Source organism: Camelus dromedarius, chromosome 17 (genome assembly GCF_036321535.1).
Source record: "Camelus dromedarius isolate mCamDro1 chromosome 17, mCamDro1.pat, whole genome shotgun sequence".
Lineage (NCBI taxonomy): Eukaryota > Metazoa > Chordata > Mammalia > Artiodactyla > Camelidae > Camelus > Camelus dromedarius.
In genome coordinates this window covers 46,146,570-46,167,717 of record NC_087452.1, presented here as the reverse complement: position 1 = coordinate 46,167,717, position 21,148 = coordinate 46,146,570, and the positions used below count along the sequence as shown (strand labels likewise).

Genomic DNA, 21,148 nt, shown 5'->3' with positions numbered 1-21,148 from the left:
TAAGATTTCCCAAGACATCTACTCCTGTTGCTTGAGAAAACATTACTTGACAAGCTCTATAGGCCGATACTGTATGTCTTAGCTTGTCAAGCTGATGGGCAGGTCTCAAAAGCACCCCCACCCACCATCTCCTCTCTACACTTTATGAACTTTGATGGGTACAGCTTCAGCTTACAAGGACTTGCATGCAGCCAGGCTCCCTGAGAAAACGTGACTGGCATAGCCAGGTAGTAAATTTCACCCCCAGGCTGGGGAACATGGCTGTGGACCATGTGCTTTCACTGGGCTCAGCAGGAGCCACTGCACAGGGTGCCACGTGTTCCCAGGAGCTGCACTCCCTGAGTCTTGCCCTCTTCATCAGCCACTGCCCGCCCCTCACCACCCAGTAGTCACAGTTCCTATTGGCATTTCCCCCTCTGCCATCTTGACCCTGTACCCTCCCTGACTCTTCATCTCGCTTCCCACTACATATACTTATGAAACATTAGATGAGACTTGTTGCTTTATCAGTGACGCCTGTGTTTTCTGAGATTTAAGCCTGAGTAGGGAGAGTGCCCACTTTGAGTCTGCTTGTTTGCTTGGGGACTTTTCGGTCTAACCAGCATTCCAGCTGGAACCATTCTCCCCACTCAGGATGCAGTCTTGGCAGTACTGTCAGTTAAGGTATCTCCAAGTCCCGAATCTTCCAGATCTCCAGTTGCCTTGGCTCCTGTCTTATCCAACTCCAGTTCTGTGAGTTCTCTAAAATCCTTCCAATAAACTCCCCCAGTTAGTGAGCATAAGTCATTCCGTGTTCTGTGAAACCAAAGAACCATAACTAATATTCCGAATATGGTTTCTGTAGACATTTCCAACTAAGGAAAGTTAAAACCAATTAGACACAGCTTAGTAAGTATATTCTCTGGACCTTAAGAGTTCCCATCTATTTTTATTATTCTCCAAAACTTGGAGGTCATCCAAGTTACTCTCAGAGAATACTGTTATTTTTTTCTCTTTTTAAAAATATGCCGCTTAAGTCCAAGTCAGGATATTTGTGACCAATGGGTAGAGTACTGTCTTAACAAAGAATCTAGAATAGCATTGCCAAAAAAATATACATATATATAAAATAAATATATATATATATAAAATATATGTATATATATAATGCCAGCTGCTTGTGCAATTTTGTCTTTTCTAATAATAGTATGGCAGAAAGGGAACAAAAATATAATTGTACTTAGAAAATAATAATTGTTAACAACTGTTGGAAATTTGCAGGTACTGAGCTAGGTAACTTATAAGGATTCCTTCATTTAATTCTCAGAAATCATCTTTATTAACTCCATTTTACAGATAGGAAGACTGAGGCTAGAGAGATGGCAGAGCTAGAATTTAAAGCCGGACAGCCTGCACTCAGACATCATGTTCATCATGACCACATTCTACCTTTTTCCCAAAGAAGGCAAATAAGAACATATTTGCTTCTTGTGTCTTAACAACCACTCCGAACTATTCGGACGCATATTTTGTACTCCTAAAGCAATAAGCAATTATCTTGGAATGATGTATTAAATTGCAATGTGCTACAATTTAGCATATAGTTTTAAAACCAATTTGCCAAGTGTTGACTTTGGGATTTTAAATGATTCCATTTAACCAGCAATTTAAATGAGGATTTAAATAAATGCTATAAATGGGTGCCTCGTTTGCATGATCTGTTGATTAACTCTGATGGGATGCTCATCTGTGCCCAGGGTTCTGCCTCCTGGCCTGGGCTCACCCTCTAGGTCTCTAGGTCAGTAGAGGGCAATGACTCTCGGCTCCTTAGTGGTTCAACACTCGTGCTGTGACATTCGCACGTGGCCACCCTCTAGTGCAGAGGACTACGCTTCCCAAAACCCCTTTGTGGAGTTTATCACATGAGACTAGAAAGACTGTACTGAGAAGCTGCTTAGAATGGCAAGAAGACTTCCCTAAGGAGCATCTTTAAGTGGAAACAGAGGGTCTACACCACCTTCTAAGGAGGGAGGACTCTTCCTTGCAGGGAATACCCATTGCTAAGTAGGGAATGCAAATCTGGATTCAGGGATGAATTGCTCAGTAATGCTGAGAAGAAGGTGAGGCCACCACCAGCATCTTCCTCCTCATCCGTTATGTCGCACAGAAACAGCCTCCCCTCCATATACAATCAAAGCAAATATTCCAAAAATGCTAACCTACCTGGAAGCCAACACAGTCACATAAACTACATTATAGATAGTGCCCCTGGTGTGGCAGATGCAGGAGCTCCGGGGACGCCCACACATCTCATTGCTACTCTTCTGCTGATAAATGAGGCGCTCACAGAACGCTGCAAAATCAACTGTAAAGGCATTGGCAGGGGCTATTCCACAGCTGAGACCCAACGAAGCATGAGTTTGGCTCCATCTATAAGATGTGCCAAGGTTGGTTTTTGGCCAATTTTGTGTAGGATCAAGGGATCTTTGAGCCTGACAGGCACATACAGATAGTTTAGGAAACGTCCTCATTTTGAATTTGAGGGAACTGTGATTTAGTGGCACACAGACTGTTTGATGCTTGTGTAGTCCCTTTCGTAGGTCTATCAGGTCCTCTAAGGGCTGTCCACATGACACTCTCATAAGCATTGAGAACCAATTTCACATAATAACAACCACCATTTATTTAGCACTTGCTACATGCCAGGTTTTGATAAGTCCTTTACCAACAGTAGTACATTTAACCCACACAACAACCCTGTGAAGATACAAAATACTAAGACCCTCTCTGGTGAAGTTAAGCAGAAAAATAATTTATTGGGAGGGTGTATAAATTATCTATAGTTGTGCAACAAATGACCCCAAAACGTAGAACGACTTGTGTGTCGGCTTGGAGCTGAGCTCAGAGTGGGAAGATGAGATAGCTGGTCTGCACTCTCCTTGCAAGCTTTCATTATCCAAGAGATTAGACTGGCCTTCTTTAGCAGGTGACAGCAGGTTCAAAGACAGTGAAGGCAAAAGCCACAAAGCTTCTTGAAAGATCTTGGACTGGATGTCACATCTTTTTTTTTTTTTTTTTTTTTTTAACTTTTGCTCTGTTGGTCAAAACAAGGCACAAGGAAAATTGTACTTACTGATCTAGGAACAAAGCTCACCTCTTGCGGGCAGAAGGCAACGTCACGTTGCAAAGTGGTACGCATCCTAGGAAGGAAAGGATTTGCAGCCATCTTTGCAACCCATCAGAGTCTACCCTCGGACCACAAATTACTCTCATTCCTCCCGTCCACAAAATATGCTCATTCCTATCCCAGGACCTCCCAAATCTTATCCCATTATAGAACAGACTTGGATTCTGGGATCTCATTTTTTGTTTCAGGCCCACAGGCAGACAGGGCTGCTCAGTTGCAGCTGTTCTTGGTCCAGGGAACCCATAAACTAAAACACAAGTTATCCGACACCACACACGACACACAATAGTGTGAAGGTCGGGATAACTGCCACCAACTTGCCCCGGAAAGACTGAGGGCACAGGGCCAGGCACTGACCCGGAGCAGTTCTGAAATCTAACAAGGCGCACGTTGCATGTATTGAAGGGGGTCTGATTCTGCCCTCTGGGGTGGCTCCCTAGCCCAGTATTCTCTGTGGCTCTTGGCTCTGCTCTCTGACAGAAGTGAAGAAGCACCCTTGCTGACAGTCTTGGAGGTAGGACACAGTGATGGGTACATGCTAGTACTTTGCAGCTTGGCCTCAGTCTCTTCTCTCATCTGTACACGTGGTTCTTGATCCCCAGAGAGGGCAGCTGCATAGAGAAGCAGCGTTCTTCCGCCAGGTCCTTTCACAGTCACACTGGCAGCTGTGTATGCCTGCACTCACGGATTTCCAGACAAGCTCTCTCATATCCACTCTCGGCAGAGCTTCAGCAGGGCTGGTGAGTGACTTTTCTCTGACTTCTAACTTCCCCTTGTGGAATTTTGCTTTCACAGCTCCTCCCACAATCGTGTAAGGGTTCATTCCAATAATGAAGTCCTTATTCCACAGTGCTCCTTACTCACAACATGTCTTTACATTTAATCTTCATCACAGCTGTTCAGGTTATAGACATCCTCATTTCACAGACAAGGACGCTGAGGCTCAGAGAAGTTAGGTCACTTTCCCAGGGCTTCACAGCTAAAAGATGTCAGAGCTCAGATTTGACCTCAGATCTATCTGATTCCCGAGCCTGTGCATGTGATTCCTATGTTCCATCTACTGGGAGACAAGGGATGGGGACAGTGGTGTGCTGCTGAAATTGTTTCTGAAGAGAAAAAGACCCCGACTGATAGCATTCGCCTACTTCTATGGTATGCAGAATCCCATCAAGCTAATTTCAAGGTATCAATAGTTTACAGATTGGTTTACAAGATTTCTGAATATTTGACACTCTTCCATGAGCTGATACAAGGCGGCTTCAGCCCACCAAGCGATGGAGACCTAGGAAAACAAAAGTTCTCCAGTAAGGAAATGTAATCTTAGTTAACAAAAGTAGGGTGGGGGGTCCTTCCGGGGTCTTGTCCATGCGCAAGCTCTCTGATTTCCAAGTGCTAGCACCTTCACCTCTTTGCCTGCGGCCTTTCTATTCTGCCCACTTGCATGGCAGACCTGATGCTCTGAAAAGTGAATACCCGTGTCAGCATCACTTAGCCAACAACTGACAGAAATCGGTGTGTACACCTCCAGCCCTCTTGTCCTTCATACGGTAACTCCGAGCTGTGTGTTCTTCATCAACACCCTACCCACCCAGCGGAAGTAAGCTGTAGCCACCCACCGTGCGACCTTGCTTTGTAAACTATTCTCTGCCTCCCTGGGACCACCTTCCAAAGGTACCACCTATCCTTGACTCGCGATCTGTTTCTGGAAAAAACAAATCAAAACAAGTGGCTGCCATTTTTTTAAGTGCCTGTGGCCCAGACAAACACTAGGCTAGGTACTTACATGTCTTTGTGCAAATCTTCATAACACGTTATGAGGCAAGTAGCATGCCCAATTCTACAGATATGGAAATGAGGATCAAAGAGGTTAATTAACTTAATGGAGGTCACACAGCTGGTCTAGCAAACAGCAGAGCTGATATTTAAACGGTGATCGATTGCAACATCTCTTCTCTCTCCGCTAAACCAGGCAGCCCCTCTCGCCAGGGAGACTGGACTAACACAGGTGAAACAATAAAAGAACAATTAACTGCTACGCTGACATACTGTATTGAACACTTTCGGGCAAAACTGTCATCATATGTATGTTCCACAATTACTTTCGAAAATTCTCTTTTGTTGTGCCATCAACTTGAAAAATAAGACTACTGACAAATACTAGGAAATTCAATTTTTCATAGATTTCCTTTCTCCTCTATCACTGCTTCATACAAATTAGGTCCTGAAATAAAGCTGAGCCGATGGCACAGCAGAATATACCATGAGGAAAACGCGTATGCAGAAAATATGTTCCCTGGATGTATTTTTTTTCCCCACATAGCATCTGAAAGAACAGATAAGATAGGTCATAAAATACCAACTAAGTCTGTATTGATTTTGTAAGTCGATGCAAAGTATTAGGAGATCAAACAGCACAGCATCCAGAGTGCTGAACTGGGAACAGTCTTATCAGCTAGGAAACTTAAACAAAGGGAGGATTTAGTAATATATTTAAGAGACAGAAAAGGGAGTGTGGAAGTGTGAGATTCGTCAATGCTGCAGCTAAATCACCAAAACAGATTTTAATATTTAATAACAGCTTGCTGACATCAAATGATTTAGATAGTTGCTCTACAGTATTTCCCACTAGGAAGCTCTTGGACGCTGAAATCACTAGCCCTGCACCAAGATACCACAGATGCTGGTGGAAACAAATATAAATCCAGCTCTGACTTAATCAGTATTTTGCAGGGTTGATTTCTTGCATTTAATTATCTGCTCTGACAATGTGCGCAGAAAGAACACTGTGGAATTTGGAACAAGGGGCTCCTAGCACCCATTCTAACCCTACATGGTTCTGTGGCTGCCAAGTAGTGGTTTAACCTCTCTGGTTAAATGACGCTGTGTTGTTCAGTGGAGCCGCCTTCATGAATGACCTGAGCCAGATCTTCTGCACAACTAGCCGCAGCTCCTACATCAGCACTTGCTGCTTCTCCTTGAACCTGGATGCTATGGGGACGGCTTCTTTCCTTAAACCTCGTGAACCAACTTCTGCTGGCTTCAGACTTTCTTCTGCAGCCTCCTCACCTCTCTCAGCCTTCCCAGAATTGCAGAGAGTTAGGACCCGGCTCTGGATTAGGCGTGGGCTTCAGGGAATGTTGTGTCTGACTTGATCTTCTATCCAGACCACTCCAACTATCAGCAAAAAGACTGCGTCTCTTTCTTGTCATTCACGTGTTCACTGAGTAGCACTTTTAATGTCCCTCAAGAACTTTTCCTTTACATTCACAACTTGGCTAACTGTTGGGTGCAAGAGACCCAGATTTCAACTTATCTCGGCTTTCGGCACGACTTCCTCACTAAGCTCACTCTTTCTTAGCTTTTGATTTAAAGTGAGAGACATGAGACTCCTCCTTTCCCTTGAAAGCATGGTGGCCTTTGAAGGGTTATGAATTGGCCTAATTTCAGTGTTGCTGTGTCTCAGGGAATAGGGAAGCCCAAGGAGAGGGAGGAAAATGGGGGAACGGCTGGTCCAGGGAGCAGTCAGCACACACACACTCATAGATTCAGGCTGCCGTCTTGTATGGGCATGGTTCATGGTGCCCCAAGACAATGACAACAGTAACGTCCAAGAGCACAGATCACCATAGAAATGTGAGAATCATCATGGGAAAGTCTGAAATACTGTGACAGTTACCAAAATGTGACACAGAGTCACAACGTGAGCAAACGCTTTTGGAAAAGTGGCACCAATAGACTTGCTCGACACAGGGTTGCCACAAACCTACTATTTGTAAAAAGCACAGTATCAGGGAAGCGCAGTAAAGCAAAGTAAATAAAAAAGGTCTGCTTGTGTCTTTATTCAGGGTCTCTAATCAATCTTATGCTCCCCAGGAGTCTCCACTGATGGAAGGAGGTAACAAAATCTATTTAGTCCAATCTGGTTAAAATTTGGTCAGATGCAGTAAATTAAACAGCCCCGTGAGGCAGCGCTCAGGTTTACAATGCTCAGGAAAAATGCTTGGTCTCTCAGATCTTCACTGCCCTCTCTCCTAATCGTCCTCCTGATGGCTTCTGGCTGCACAGGGAGGAAAGCAGGTGATACTCCACTTCAGGACGGAGGAGGGGCAGGGACCCTGGCACCCTTGTCTCTGGGTAATCTCACTGGCCTACAGCTTCACTCCCTTCCCCTCTGGCAGTCATGGCTGAGGCATAATCGTGGGCTCCTCTCTCTCATCTTGGTCAGATACTGCGGGTGCTCCCTGCCCAAGGCGGCCCTGAGACAGGAGGGAAGCGGGCAGGGCACAGTCATTCAAGGAATGACCCAGCAGTTAACACCAGGATGGTGGAAGAGTCAACTCCCAGTAGACCTTGAGGCTCAGGACGGCGGGAGATTTGACTTCTAGTAGACCTGGAGCGTCATTATATGCTCATTGCACTATATTACCGTGGTAAATGGCATCCTGATGTGCCACGACAGTTCCCAGGCTGACCATAAAAGGTCAAAAAGTGGGTGGTGGCCCAATTCCTGGGAACCCCAGCCCCCTTCCCAAAGTAGCTGGAATAATCCTCCCACTTGTTAGCATCTGAAGCTACGCCCATAAAAACTAACAACCCCACACCTCAGGGCCGCTCTCCCTTCTGGGTGAGGCGGCCCACACTCTGTCTATGGGGTGTGCATCTACTTTTGCTTTAACCTGAGCACCCAACCCTGACATTTCATGGCCTTTCTCTAGCTTTCTGAAATAGCCTACACTCTGTGCAGTATGTATCTCTCTAAATAAATCTACCTTTACTCAACTGTGGCTCGCTCTTAAATTCTTTCCTGCGTAAAGCCAAGGACCCACACTTGGCGGGGTGTCCCAGGGACTCAGCCGAGACCTGGGACACAGCCCTCCTCAAGCCCCACATCCGTTTTTCCTGAATTGGCCTCACCTTGGCTGTTGGTAATAATGCAGACCCCTCTGGGATTATACCCTGTCCTTCACCAGCTCCTTAACAGAGCAGGTCTATCCCACTGTTTCTGCTTTGTTCTCATAAGAGACAGACCCTTGGGAGGACCAAAGGTACTCCATCCAACTACCTTCCTCTGAGGACAAGGGGGTCTCTCTGAGTCACCTCCACCTCCTGGAGAGCTAAATCCAGCCTCCATCCCTTCATCCATCATCTTCAGGGAGCCATCACTCTTTTACTTTGAAGAGGCTGCCAGGTGGCCTCCTCTGAGAGAAGATGGTAAAGATCTCTGTTTTTACCTTCAGTGTTCCCATTAAATTACCATATACATAAATGATTTACTGCCCCTCCAGGGTCCCTGGCTTCGATCTCAAGTAATAAGTCTGTCAGTACTGGCCTATCTTGCTTCAGTCTCTTTTTCTGGCCCCCTTATCCCTTCATGTCTTGAGTGGAGATTTTTCAGTGACTTTTTTTACATTAAATATTCTCTTTTTTGACCCTAGCTTGATGGATACCCTTTAAAGGTGCAAAAGGGACTCTTCTCTGTACTATGGACAAAACTCCATGATTTTGTCTTTGAGGTCTAGTTCAAGGGGAATTAAAAGAATTTAGAAAGTCCTGTCTCCGGGCAATAGCCTGTTTTGCAAAACTATTGTTTTGCTCTGAGACCCTCATTTTGACCATAGTAATCCAATCAGCAACTGTCTTGCCCTTTGCATTCTACCTGTAAAGATCATACTCTGTCTCAGGCAGACATCTACTTGCAGAGAAGAGCAGGTACTCAGAAGTAGCAGAAGAAAAGCACAGTAATGGTTTTTTGAAATATCACATCCACAGAAATGATCTAAAGTTGGATTGTGGTGACGGTTGCACAACTCGTAAAATTTACTAAAAACTGAACTGCACAAACAGGTGAGTTTTATGATGTGGAAATCGTACCTCAATAAAGCTCTTAAAAGAATCATGCACAATGTAAAAAAGAGGGAAGCACAGTTGCTCGGCCTCCTGTCAGCTGTACTGTGGACCTCTTAGTGGTGCAGCTGATGGGAGTAATGGAAACAGAGCAAGGAGGGAGAGAACATGCTGGAACCGTCCTTTCCATGAGGGTCAGGGATGAATCATACTCCCAGTGCAGTCTGGTGAGTAGAAAGCTGTAACTCTCCCTTAAACTGGGACTTACCTGCCACCTCCGTTTACATGTGTATCTCTTGAGCAATAAAATGTTATTGGTTTCTTCCAATTGTAAACATGAGCTGTAATTATTCATGCATATGTGTACATAGAAATATGTTTGCATTTACACACACTCTGTATGGAAGCTCCTTATCTGGCAAGGTCCACCATCCAGAATGTACACAAGAATACAGAGGAATGCAAAATAAATAGAACAATGGCAAGGGAGCAGATACTGATCACCTCTGCTTGTAGACCTCTTCCGACCTCATTCAGGGGCAATCTACCTTGGATCATGGACAATTCCAAACTTCTGTGAGCCAAAAAACCAAGATGAGGTGATAACCAAGCAACTGGAGTAAGTGTGGCAAATAGTGACTTAAAATGCTACTAGGATTTATTAGGAGAAAGAAAATACAGCTGACACTCATGGGAAATCATGATGAAGGGGACAGTCAGGACAGAAGAAGAAACAAGAATTCAAGAACAGCAATCTGACATCATTCAGTGAAGGGACCAAGAGACAGATGGACGCATCTCGACTTCTGAGAAGTGTTACAATAGTATTCAGTGCTCACCGTGGCAATGTCAAGATACACACAGAAGGTCAAACTTTCTCAGGCAGGCAAGTAAATTTTTAAATTATCTTACACATTTTTCTATCCTTGAAAGTATTTTTGTTTGCGTGTTTATTTATTTTTAAATTGGGAATTCTTCTTTATTGTGGTAAAAAAAAAAACACACACAACATAAAATTTACCATCATAACCATTTTTAAGTATAGAGTTCACTGTGTTAAGTGTATTCACACTGATGTGATACAGATCTCCAGGACTTTTTGATCTTGCAGAACTGAAACACTGAAACTCTGTACCCGTTAAATACTTCTCACTCCTCTAACCCTCTGTCCCTGATAACCACCATTCTACTTTCTACTTCATATGAGTGGAATTATACAGTATTTGTCTTTTTATGACTGGTTTCTTTCACTTAGCATAATGTCCTTAAGATTCATATATATCTTGCAGCATGTGACAGATTTCTATCATTTTTAAGGCTAAATAACATTCCATTCTATGTATGTACCATATTTAGTACATATATTCATCCACTGATGGGCATTTGGGTTGCTTCCACTTCTTGGCTATTATGAACAGAGCTGCTATAAGCCAGCACTCTTCTCTTTAAGACCCTGTTTCAAATTATTTGGCATATTTATCCAGAAGTGGAGTAACTGGTAGCTATATGGTAGTTTCATTTTCCATTTTCTGAGGAACCTCTGTACTGTTTTTCATAGCAGTTACACCATTTGACAATCCAACTAAAAAAAAAAAAAAAAAAAAAGGTAAAAATCCCTCTCTCTCTCTCCTATGCTGTATTTCTCCATTACAGTCTCTGCCTGTGCTGTTTCAGTTCTGAGCAGCAAGAACCTTGAACATCACTGTCCTTTCCCAATTACCCTATTAGGGGGGATAAAAGCCAAAGGTCTACTTTTCTCACATTAGAGTGCATTTGCTATATGGTTTGGAAAATGTATTTAAACCAAGTCTTATTTTAAAACATACTCCCCATAGAATTCCATCCATATTTATCCCTATAATTCAATGTGATAAATATTTATTGAGGGAGGAAGGTAGGAAATACGTATTTTCAATGTGCTAGGTACTTCCCATTGTTTTCACCAAACCCCCTGAGGTAAGCAGTGTTGTTTCTTACCTCCACCATACTGGGAAGTGAACCCATGTTCAGAAAGGGGCCTTGCTGCTCTGTGAGCCAGAAACTAGCCTTGGTCTAGTTCAAGATCAAAGCTCAAACCCTGTCCTTCCCTCTCACAACCCAGACAGCAGCCTACTGTTTTGCCAACAGCAGCTTTACCAAATGCAAAATTGGTCAAGAAAAAGAATATGAAAACAAGCATATGTATGTTCATGTATGGCTGAAGCACTGTGCTGCACACCAGAAACTGACACAACATTGTAAACTGACTGTAGGTCAATAAAAATGTATATAAAAGTAAAACAAAAATGCAAATTGGTCAATACAATGATTTATCAAAAAATAAATAAATATTTCCAGTCACTGGATTTCTAGGGATGGGTAATCCTCATGCACTCCTCGGTAAATTTTCAACTCTCTATTAAATAAACCTTAAAACATTGTTAATCCTTTTGCAGACTAGTAGAGTTCTCCCTTTTTTTTTTTTTTTTTGCTTCTATATTTTAAATTTTCAGCCAGTTATTTTTTTTTCCTGTATCTTATTTGTGATAAAAAAAAAATGTTCAAACAACCTGAGTATTCAGCAACAGAGGATTAACAAGAACACATTTAGATTCCAATGTAAGGATTCATTTGAACGATAGAACTGACATTCATGCCTGTGTAACCATATAAAAGCAAAACCATAAGAATATAGCTGGAAAGCCTGGCCTAGAATGAATGACAAAAACGTTTAAGATTAAATGAAAAAAAAAATTAAAACCATTTTCTGTCAGAAGCAATGCAGACTCACCGTAGAAAATACAGATAAGCCAAAGAACTTAAGGAAAAAAATCCATTATCCAGCCAATCATACACCACTAACTACTTTTAATCCCCATGTAGATATTCTTCCAGTTCCGTATGTATAAATGAATTCTTATTTTTAACAAAAAGGACTCTTACCTATTCTGTAAACTATAATTTAAGTAACTTAGCATTTATATTTTTCAAACTATACAATTTCTAAACATTTAATGCACTCCTACATTTTACTAATACTAACAGTAAAGACAAGAAATAATTGCCTGAAAATTAAGCAATCAAAAAACAGTAGAAAGTATGAAAATTTTTGAATATAGGTCAAAAGAGGGCTTAAAATATAAATTTTTATAAAGCTGCCCCATGATGCCCTCAAATTACTAGTATTTCAAATAATTAGTGAGAGCATCAATTTTCAACCAACTCATTATAATGCTTAATGATGTTAATGAAAGAATTGAGGAGCTAAATAGGAGAGGCTTAACAAAACGTTTTATTGCCTAATAATAAAAAGGCTAATAGATAAAATGACTTTATGGTTGTTTCTAGAATTTTAAGGTCAGATTAGGAAATGTAACTTAGCTAAGAGGACTGAGAAAGGGGGAGGGCTAGGGTGGCATACACTGGACTTCAAAAGAAGGCATTCTTCAAGGGAAATGTTGACCCACGAGCACAAAAGCAGCAAAATTCAAATTGTGGAGAATTCTATAAACCAAATGGCCCAGAATCTTCAAAAATTAATCATATGACTAGAAAAGGACAGGAGGGTAAATCTGTAAATTAAAAGATATATCACAATTTTTCAAATGGGTAAGACATAATTGTTAGGTCTAGGAATGCATATTTGGTTGGTTAAATTATAAACTATTATTTATACATTTATAAACATTATAAATGATGTTATTAAAAATGCAAAACAGCATGTTTCACAGAACTAGAACAAGTAATTTTAAAAATTTGTATGAAAAAACAGAAGACCTCAAATAGCCAATACAATCTTAGAAAAGAAGAACACACCTGGGGAAATCACGCTCTCTGACTTCAGACTGAACTACAAAGCTACAGTAATCAAAACAGTGTGGACTGACACAAAAACAGACACACAGATCAGTGGAACAGTGTAGAGAGCCCAGAAATAAGCCTTCATACATATAGTCAGTTAATCTATGACAAAGAATGCAAAAATATACAATGGAGAAAAGACAGTCTCTTCAATAAGTGGTGCTGGAAACCACTGGGAAAACTGGACAGCAGCACGTAAATCAATGAAGTTAGAACACTCCCTCACTCCATACACAAAAATAAACTCAAAATGGCTCTTAAAGACTTAAATGTAAGACTGGAAACCATAAGACTCCTAGAAGAAAACATGGGAGGAACACTCTTTAACATAAATTGCAGCAATGGGGGGGAGGGGTCCTGTCTCCTAAAGCAAAGGAAATAAAAGCAAAAATGAATAAATGGGATCTAATTAAACTTAAGAACTTTTGCACAGCAAAGGAAACCATCAAAAAAATGAAAAGATAAGCTACTGAATCGGATAAAATATTTGCAAATGATATGACTGGTAAGGGGTTAAAATTCAAAATATACAAACAGCTCATACAACTCAACATCAGGAAAAAAAAACAACCCAATAAAAACTTGGGCAGAAAACCTGAATAGACATTTTTCCAAAGAAGGTATACAGATGGCCAAAAGGCACATGAAAATATGCTCAATATAGCTAATCATCAGAGAAATGAAAATTAAAACTACAATGATGTCACCTCACACACACAGAATGGCTATCACCAAAAAGAACACAAATAACAAACGTTAGCAAGAATGTGGGAGAAAAGGAACCCTCATACACTGTTGGTAGGAATGTAAATTGGTGCAGCCTCTGTGGAAAATGGTATGGAGGTTTCTCAGAAAACTACAGAAAAATAGAACTACCATATGACCAAGCAATTCTACTCCTGGCTATATATCCAGCAAAAAACAAAAATGCTAATTAGAAAAGATAACATGCACTTCAACATTTGTAGCAGCATTGTTCACAATTGCCAAGATATGGAAGCAAACTAAGTGGCCATCAACAAATAAATAGATTAAGAGTATGTGATATATATATATACATACACACACATATACATATACACACAATGGACTACTATTCAACCATAAAAAGGGATGAAATTTTGCCATGTACAACAATACTTACAGACGTTGAGGGTATTATGCTCAGTGAAATAAGTCAGACAGAGAAAGACAAATTCTAAATGATATCATTTATATGTGGAATCTAAAAAATAAAACAAACTAATGAATATAACAAAAAAAGAAACAGATTCACAGTTACAGAGAACAAACTATTCATTACCATTGGGGAGAGGGGTGAGGAGAGGGGCAATACAGAGGTAGAGCATTAAGAGGTACAAACTATTATGTATAAAATGAGCTACAAGGATGTATTGTACAACACAGGGAGAATAGTCAGTCTTTTATAATAACTGTAAATGGACTATAAACTTAAAAAATTATGAATCACTATGTTGTACACCTGAAACATATAATATTGTACATCAACTATCCCTTGATTAGAAAAAAGAAAAAAAAATACTTAAGGTGAAATGTTACTCATTCACAGCTCTATTCCCAAAGAATGGTAACTTTAAAAAAGAAAAAAAGGGGAAGATATCACCCTGCTTCACAAAGTTCTTGTTTCTGGAACTAACTAACCCTGCCAGCAGGGGAAGGATACTCAGCAGTGGTCACCATGAAAGCAACTCAAGTACAGACACAAAACACAGGGAACACTTACTAATCAGGTGTTCATGAACTGGCATAACATCATTACACAACAAAGGAGGGAGAGCCCAGGGCAGAGGGGAGACCAGAAGTTAGCTTGACTATGATTTCCCCCAAAACAATGTATTTAACATGGCGACATTAATATCTTTGTCATTGGCACTGAGTTACTTTTTTTTCCTTACTTTGAGTTTCTTTTTCAATTGCTCATCTCCTTTAAGTCAATTATGGTATGTTGTAACCCGGAGATTCTGGAACTTATTTAAATGTTCAAAACAAGTTGGGAAGGCAAATTTGGAAAATTAGTTGAGAAGACAATTGAAGTGTCCAGTGACAAGGGATTAGGTAGTGAAGTGTAAGTGATTTTTGATAATGTTTTATAATACATATTTCTTATATTGTGTTTCCTCCTTATAAGAGAAAGCAAGTTCACTACATAAGGATCAGAAACATGAACGAGCGGGAAAAAATTTTTTTTAATATCCATGATCCCATCCATCCAGAGGCAACACCTATTAATCCTTTGTTATCCCTCCATCTAAATCCTCTTGCAACACTTAAACATTTTCCAAAAACAGCATGCCTTCACATCGCATTTTACAGCTTACCATAATTTAAGCCATCCAATGAAAGGGCATTTACATGTTTTAAATAACACCCTACTGTTTGGCATGTAAACACATACAAATTTTTACTGTTATAAACAACTTGGAGGAGGAAAAAGGGAATATGAATCCAAGAATTAAATGCAAAAGCAACAAGGACTAAAGGATTTCAGGAATCATGCCTTGTTACCTCCCATCACTCTCCTGTTCATTCATGCATTTATTTGTTTATCCAACAAACATATGTTGAATCTATGTGCCTACTCTGCAGACACTTAGCTAGGTGCTGGGATCCAACAAATAGAAACATATGATGCCAGCCCTCATGGATTTTATGCAAGAAAAAGAGATATAAACAAACAATTACAAAAAACACTCTAAAAAGTGTTACAGTACAGACAATACAGGGTTTACCAAAGTACTCACATTAGAAAAATCAGTGAGCAAGAATAAAGTCTTGAGAGTCGATGGTGAGGGTAACTCCATAGTGGCATGGACCAAACTGCTTTCTGAAAATCACTTCCCCACAAGTCACCTAAACTCCTAACTCCTTTTTCTCTTTTAATTTATAAATTAACTTCTCTTCAGTCTTTCCGCAAAATGAAAGCCAAAGTTGCCAAGACACAGTAGTAGCAACCAAAGTACACACACAGCTGTGTGTCTGTTGACACATCTGATAGGCTGCCTGCATCAGCAGGTAGCCAGTGCCCAGTCGCCATGCTGTTGAATGGATATTACCCTAACCCTATCTGTCTGGAGAGTTGCATAGTGCTGACACGTTCCAATTACCCCACTAACCCCTACATCCTATTTTCTGGACATAATAAGTTTGTTTATGGGGAGCCTGCTACCTGCTGGACACTGTATATTTCTTATTACTGGTTGTATTTTATCTATTTATTTTCTTGAAGTATAGTTGGTTTACATTGTTGTTAATTTCTGGTGTACATCATAGTGATTCATTTATAAGTATATATACATATATTCCTTTTCATATTCCTTTTCATTATGGATTATTACAAGATATTGAACATTGTTCCCCATGCTATACAGTAGATCTTGTTGTTTATCTCTTTTATATATAGTAGCTAGTATCTGCAAATTCCAAACTCCTACTTTATGCCTTTCTATCTTCTTTCCCCCCTGGTAACCATAACTGTTTTGTAAGTCTGTGAGTCTGACTCTGAACAGTGGATGTTTCTAACCCTACTTTACAGATGAAGAAACCGGCTCACAGAGTTTCAATCACGTATCCAGAGATACACGTCAGAGCAGGCTGACAGCCAGAGTATACAATATGTGTTCTTCTCCTTCCTCTGTTCCCACAGTTACCTGGAGAGAACAGCTCTCGTCTGCTGAGGGCCTGCCTGCTCCCTGGGCACTGCCTTCTAATGTGGACCTATCTGCTGTAGCCTGAGAAAGATCGGAGCCCTGGTAAACCTGCTCGGAGAAGGGCCGATCGAGAGTGTCCCATGGGGCATTGCCCTCTCCCTCAGAAAGGCCAAGCTGCCCTTCCTTCCTAGTGCCCAGAGGATTCCTGCCCCAGGGGCAAAGCACCCGTCAGTACCCTGGCCAGAGAGGCAGGGGGAGCTGCCACTTTCAGCCCTTTGAATATCAACAGTCCTTCCTCCCAACTTTCCCATCCATAGGAAGAGGGAAGGATGCTGCTGTCACTGCAGTGAGCTTAGAGCCACTTTCCAGGAGCCTCTCCAGCGTTCTTCCTGTGGTCCCTGAATGGGCGGGCAAAGGATGCTGCCGTATGCCACCTGTGGGTGTTCAACATCACAGCCCAGCTGGCAGCACAGGCCCCGGGTTAGGTGCTAGGGGCGTGGACTCTGGGGTTAGACACCTGGACTGAACACTCAGAGCTGACAGCCACTCATTCAGAGCCTCAGTTTTCTCAAAAAAAAAAAAAAAAAAAAAAAGAAAGAAAGAAAGAAAAAAAAAGCAGACCATAATAGCTCTCCTCCCATTGACTTGCTAGTGAGGGGTAGAGAAAATAGTGCTTACAGCTCAGCAGTGCAGGTTAGTGTCCAATAAATGTAAGCCCTTGCTATCCTAAATGAAGGATCAGCCACTGGTGATAGATTTTACCTGCCATGGGGTTCATTTAAATGATGATAGGAAGGAGTAAATAAAAAGTGAAAAGTTTAGAGAGGGGAAGAAAACAGAGAGATATAGAGGAGGCCAAAAAAAATTACACCGGAACGCTGTTCCTGAATGTCATGGTTTCAATTTTATTACAACATGCCAGACTTACAACAGTATATGAAAGTCAGCTTTTCCACAGAAAAAAAGTTTCTGTTCCTTACCAGTAAAACTTGTTTTTTTTTTTCCATTTTTAAAGGTTTCAACAAGAATCAAAGCTGAATAAAATAAAAACAATGACTTTGCAAGCTGAATTATGGGGAAGGTTTTGTTATTATTTCAAACCATAGGGGAAAATGTTATGTGAGTCCAAAGAATTCTTTCTTTCTAATGGAACTAAAATTTGAGTCTGATAGAATTAATTGCCTAAATATCTCTTGGGTGGACTTCGGCCAGATTACAAACTGGATCAAAGCATGAAGAGTGGAATAAGAATTCTTTAGAGGGGAGGGTAGAGCTCAGTGGTAGAGCACGTGCTTAGCGTGCAGGAGGTCCTGGGTTCAACCCCCAGTACTTCTGTGAGATAAATAAATAAGCTGAATTATCCCCCACCCCCCCAAAAAAAAAAAAAACGACAAAACAAAAATGGAATTAAAAAAAGAATTCTTTATCAGCAACAGGCTTCCCTATGGTGTTCTTCCATAACGTATATTCTATAACAGATACTCAAGCGTTTTTTTTTTTAAACACAGGAGCGTCATTTAATATACTCATCAGATGCCACCTCCTGCAGTCTTGTTATACATACTTGGAAATTTACTGAGTCTGACAGATACGTACCCTGTACTCTTTTAAGATGTCATAGCAAACATTTGGCACAATTAGATGTTATTAGACATGTTGTCGCCTTGTCACCTGCTCAGGCATACCCAGACTGACAGCAGCCTGAACCTTTTGGTATCCTCCAAAATTCAGACTTCAGGTTAAACTTGGCACTTCCCTATTCATATACAGCACCTGTTGAAGTCATCACAAGCCACAGACATACCTGGTGACAAGGACATATGCTTAACTTAGGAAGACTGGATACTTTTTTTTTTAAGTTTCTAGCAGAGTTCTAAAGGGTTTGTGGCTTTAAAACAGGAATTATGATTAAAAATAAAACAAAACCAAGAGTGCAGAGCTAAGGTAGTCAGATGCAATTATCCTGCCTGTTCTTGCCCTCTGTCTTGCCTGCCATATTATTAGGAATTTTAAAAAAATCAATAGTCTAATGAATCGATCAGTCCTCAAATAACCATTTGTCTTAAAATTACAGTGTGCTGCCCATAGAAACACAAAAGTAACAGTTTTACAAAACGTTCCACAAAATGCCAGTTTTTTATGTTATTGTTTTACTGAAAACAACAAATATACAACTTAAAAAAAAATAAACGTTTTCAAAAGGGGACCCAGGATAATGATGTCTTTCCTTGGGATTGTGGAAGGAAGGAATGAAATGTTTCTTGGAGCACAGTGACTCTTGCCTTGCCAACTAATGTGCAAAACGCCCCACCCTGAAAATCGCTGATCCACAGGGAACTCTGGCCAGTACACCTGGCTCACCTGTTGAGTTGCAGCCCCTAGAGAGTTTCAACTTAACAGCAGCTTCATTAAGTCGTGTTCAGTACGTTCCAAAAGGGTTATTGCTGCGAACAGGAGTTATTCCAGGAGGAGCACTCCTCCTAAAAGGTCAACAACTAACTAGTTAGTGAATGTCTGGATAGCAACAATAATGACCTTTTAGAGCAGGGCTTCATAACCAGCGGGTAACCGGAGGCAGGGAAGGGGTCTAGTTTGAAATCTTCAGCGAACATGCAAATAGGTGAATTCTGATGGGGAAAAAAAGGTTCAGAGTATTTCAACACAAGTTCGAGCAATCTTAAACGCTTCCCTCGCAGAATCGTGTAACCATTATTTCACAGCAGAGCTAAATGACACCAGAGTTCTGGAGGCAGTTTGGAGAATTCTGCTGCGGGATGCCTTTTTTAAACAACTAGCATCCCGGGTCCCTCACCCCCAAGTTCCAATCCGAAGTACATCAGGGCATCACTCACTCTGTAAGATCAGGTAGTCTCTTCTAATGCCTGTTTGTGGAGGAGCGGGGTTGGGGGCGAGGGGGGCGAGGGGGGCTGATGCTGGGCAGTCTCAAAGCAGAAGTAAAAATCATCTTTCTTAAAGGGAAGGGACTCCTACTATGTCCTGGGGAACCAGCGGCAGCGAGCCGGGCACTGAAACCCGTCACGCGTCTGACTGACAAGCCCACCCAGAGCCCACTGCGTTCCGAGCGCGGCTACCCGCGCTCTATCCAAGTTGACTTCTTTAATCCTCAAAATAACCCGAAAAGGAGCAAAAAAGGGTGCAGAAATCCAGGAAAAGCGGGGCTTCCTACCCACACCAGCCACCTTGCAGGAAAATAAACAACCCTCCTCCTGGTCCCCCAGATCCACCGGCACCGGGCGGTCTTTAAACCCCGCGTGGGGCGGGTTAAAGGCTAAGAGGCCGCGGCGCCCGCGAGTCGTTACCGTCCAGCGGGCGCTCGCGGTCCGGGTCGCGGCTCATCGCTGCTCCGGCTCCGGGTGGCCCGGGCGCGGCTCCCACAGTCCAGGCCGCGGTTGCAGTTGCCGAGGGAGCGCCCCCCTTGGGGACCCGCAGGTGCGCACGGCAGCCGCTCGGCGCTCGCCACCGCGCGGGGATGGACGGGGACGCGCTCGCGCTGCCTTCGCTCGCCTCTGGAGGCCCCGGCGCCAGCCTCCCGCGGCCGGCGCCTCTCTATTAATACTTGGCGAGCTGCTGGCGGCCTGCCGCCCACTTGACCCGGGGCCAGGGTCCCTCTGCCCAAGCTGGGAAGGGCTGGGGGACGGTGTGCGGGAGCGCGGGGCATCTGCCAGGGAAGGAACGGGCGGGGAGAATCCCCCCCTCCCCCGGCAGTCCCCCGGGGTAGAGACTGGACGATGCAGGCGAGTGAGACTTGACCTGTGACCTTTCCAGCGTCCAACCTTTTTGGAGTAACCACCTCGCAGGGTCCGATCTGGCCAGAGAAGCCCTAAGCTAAATATGATGCCTCCAGCAGGCCACCCGCTCAGGGAACCTATTTTAGGGCAGCCGCGGGAAACAGGATCCGCTCCCCATTCATTCAGTACTGCCTTGACATTTAAGAGTTCCACAAGCGAATGCCTGGTCCCCGATCCGATTTCACCCTTTTGCCTCTGCAAAATTCCAACTATGGAATGGAGCCGGTCAAGGCGGTAGGCACCTCGTGGTCCGGTGGTGGAGAGCAGAAAGAGGCGGTGAATTAGAAGGGCGCACTATTCAATGGTCTTTAGATTAAAATTTCCCCAACGCTGTAATTTTTCCAGCAAGCTTCTGGAAGCTGGGTTTCAGCCATGTTCCTATTGTAAATTTAAATTTAATCAGCGAGGGCTGCTTTTTTGTCATCCCTCCAATAAGTTTTATGTTTAAAGTTAAATTCCCTTAGGAGCATTTGACTTAGGCTGATGATAGGATAGGAGCAATCGGTTAACACCATTTCAAAGCACATTTATGACACCTACATTATGGAGCTGCATTTGTAATCCAGGCCCTTCAAGGGGCTAAAAAAAAAAATCAGGTTTACTTCTGCACAGAGCCTCCTGGTATGAATTATTTCCTCTGGCGAGCATAATTAAAGTCTGTATCAGTGAAGACAGTGCAGACTGTTTCTCTTGAATAAGAATTGATGATTCCTAAACCTACAACTAATACTAAAAATATTAAAGTGAAGACCCTACAGACAAATGTTATGAAGTTTCTGAGACCCTCTCCCTCCATTTACTCTTTTGTGTGCAGTTTCACC

General features: G+C 42.3%; 1 protein-coding gene across 1 annotated transcript in view; it reads right to left on the bottom strand.

The window, feature by feature from the left end:
* GADL1 (glutamate decarboxylase like 1) overlaps positions 1-20,050 on the bottom strand; it is a 133,997-nt gene extending 113,947 nt beyond the window's left edge. Inside the window, exon 1 of the mRNA XM_031469819.2 lies at positions 19,839-20,050. Coding sequence (XP_031325679.1) covers positions 19,839-19,875 — 37 coding nt within the window. The 5' untranslated portion in view covers positions 19,876-20,050. The remainder of the gene's footprint in view (positions 1-19,838) is intronic.
* Positions 20,051-21,148: the final 1,098 nt, after the last annotated feature.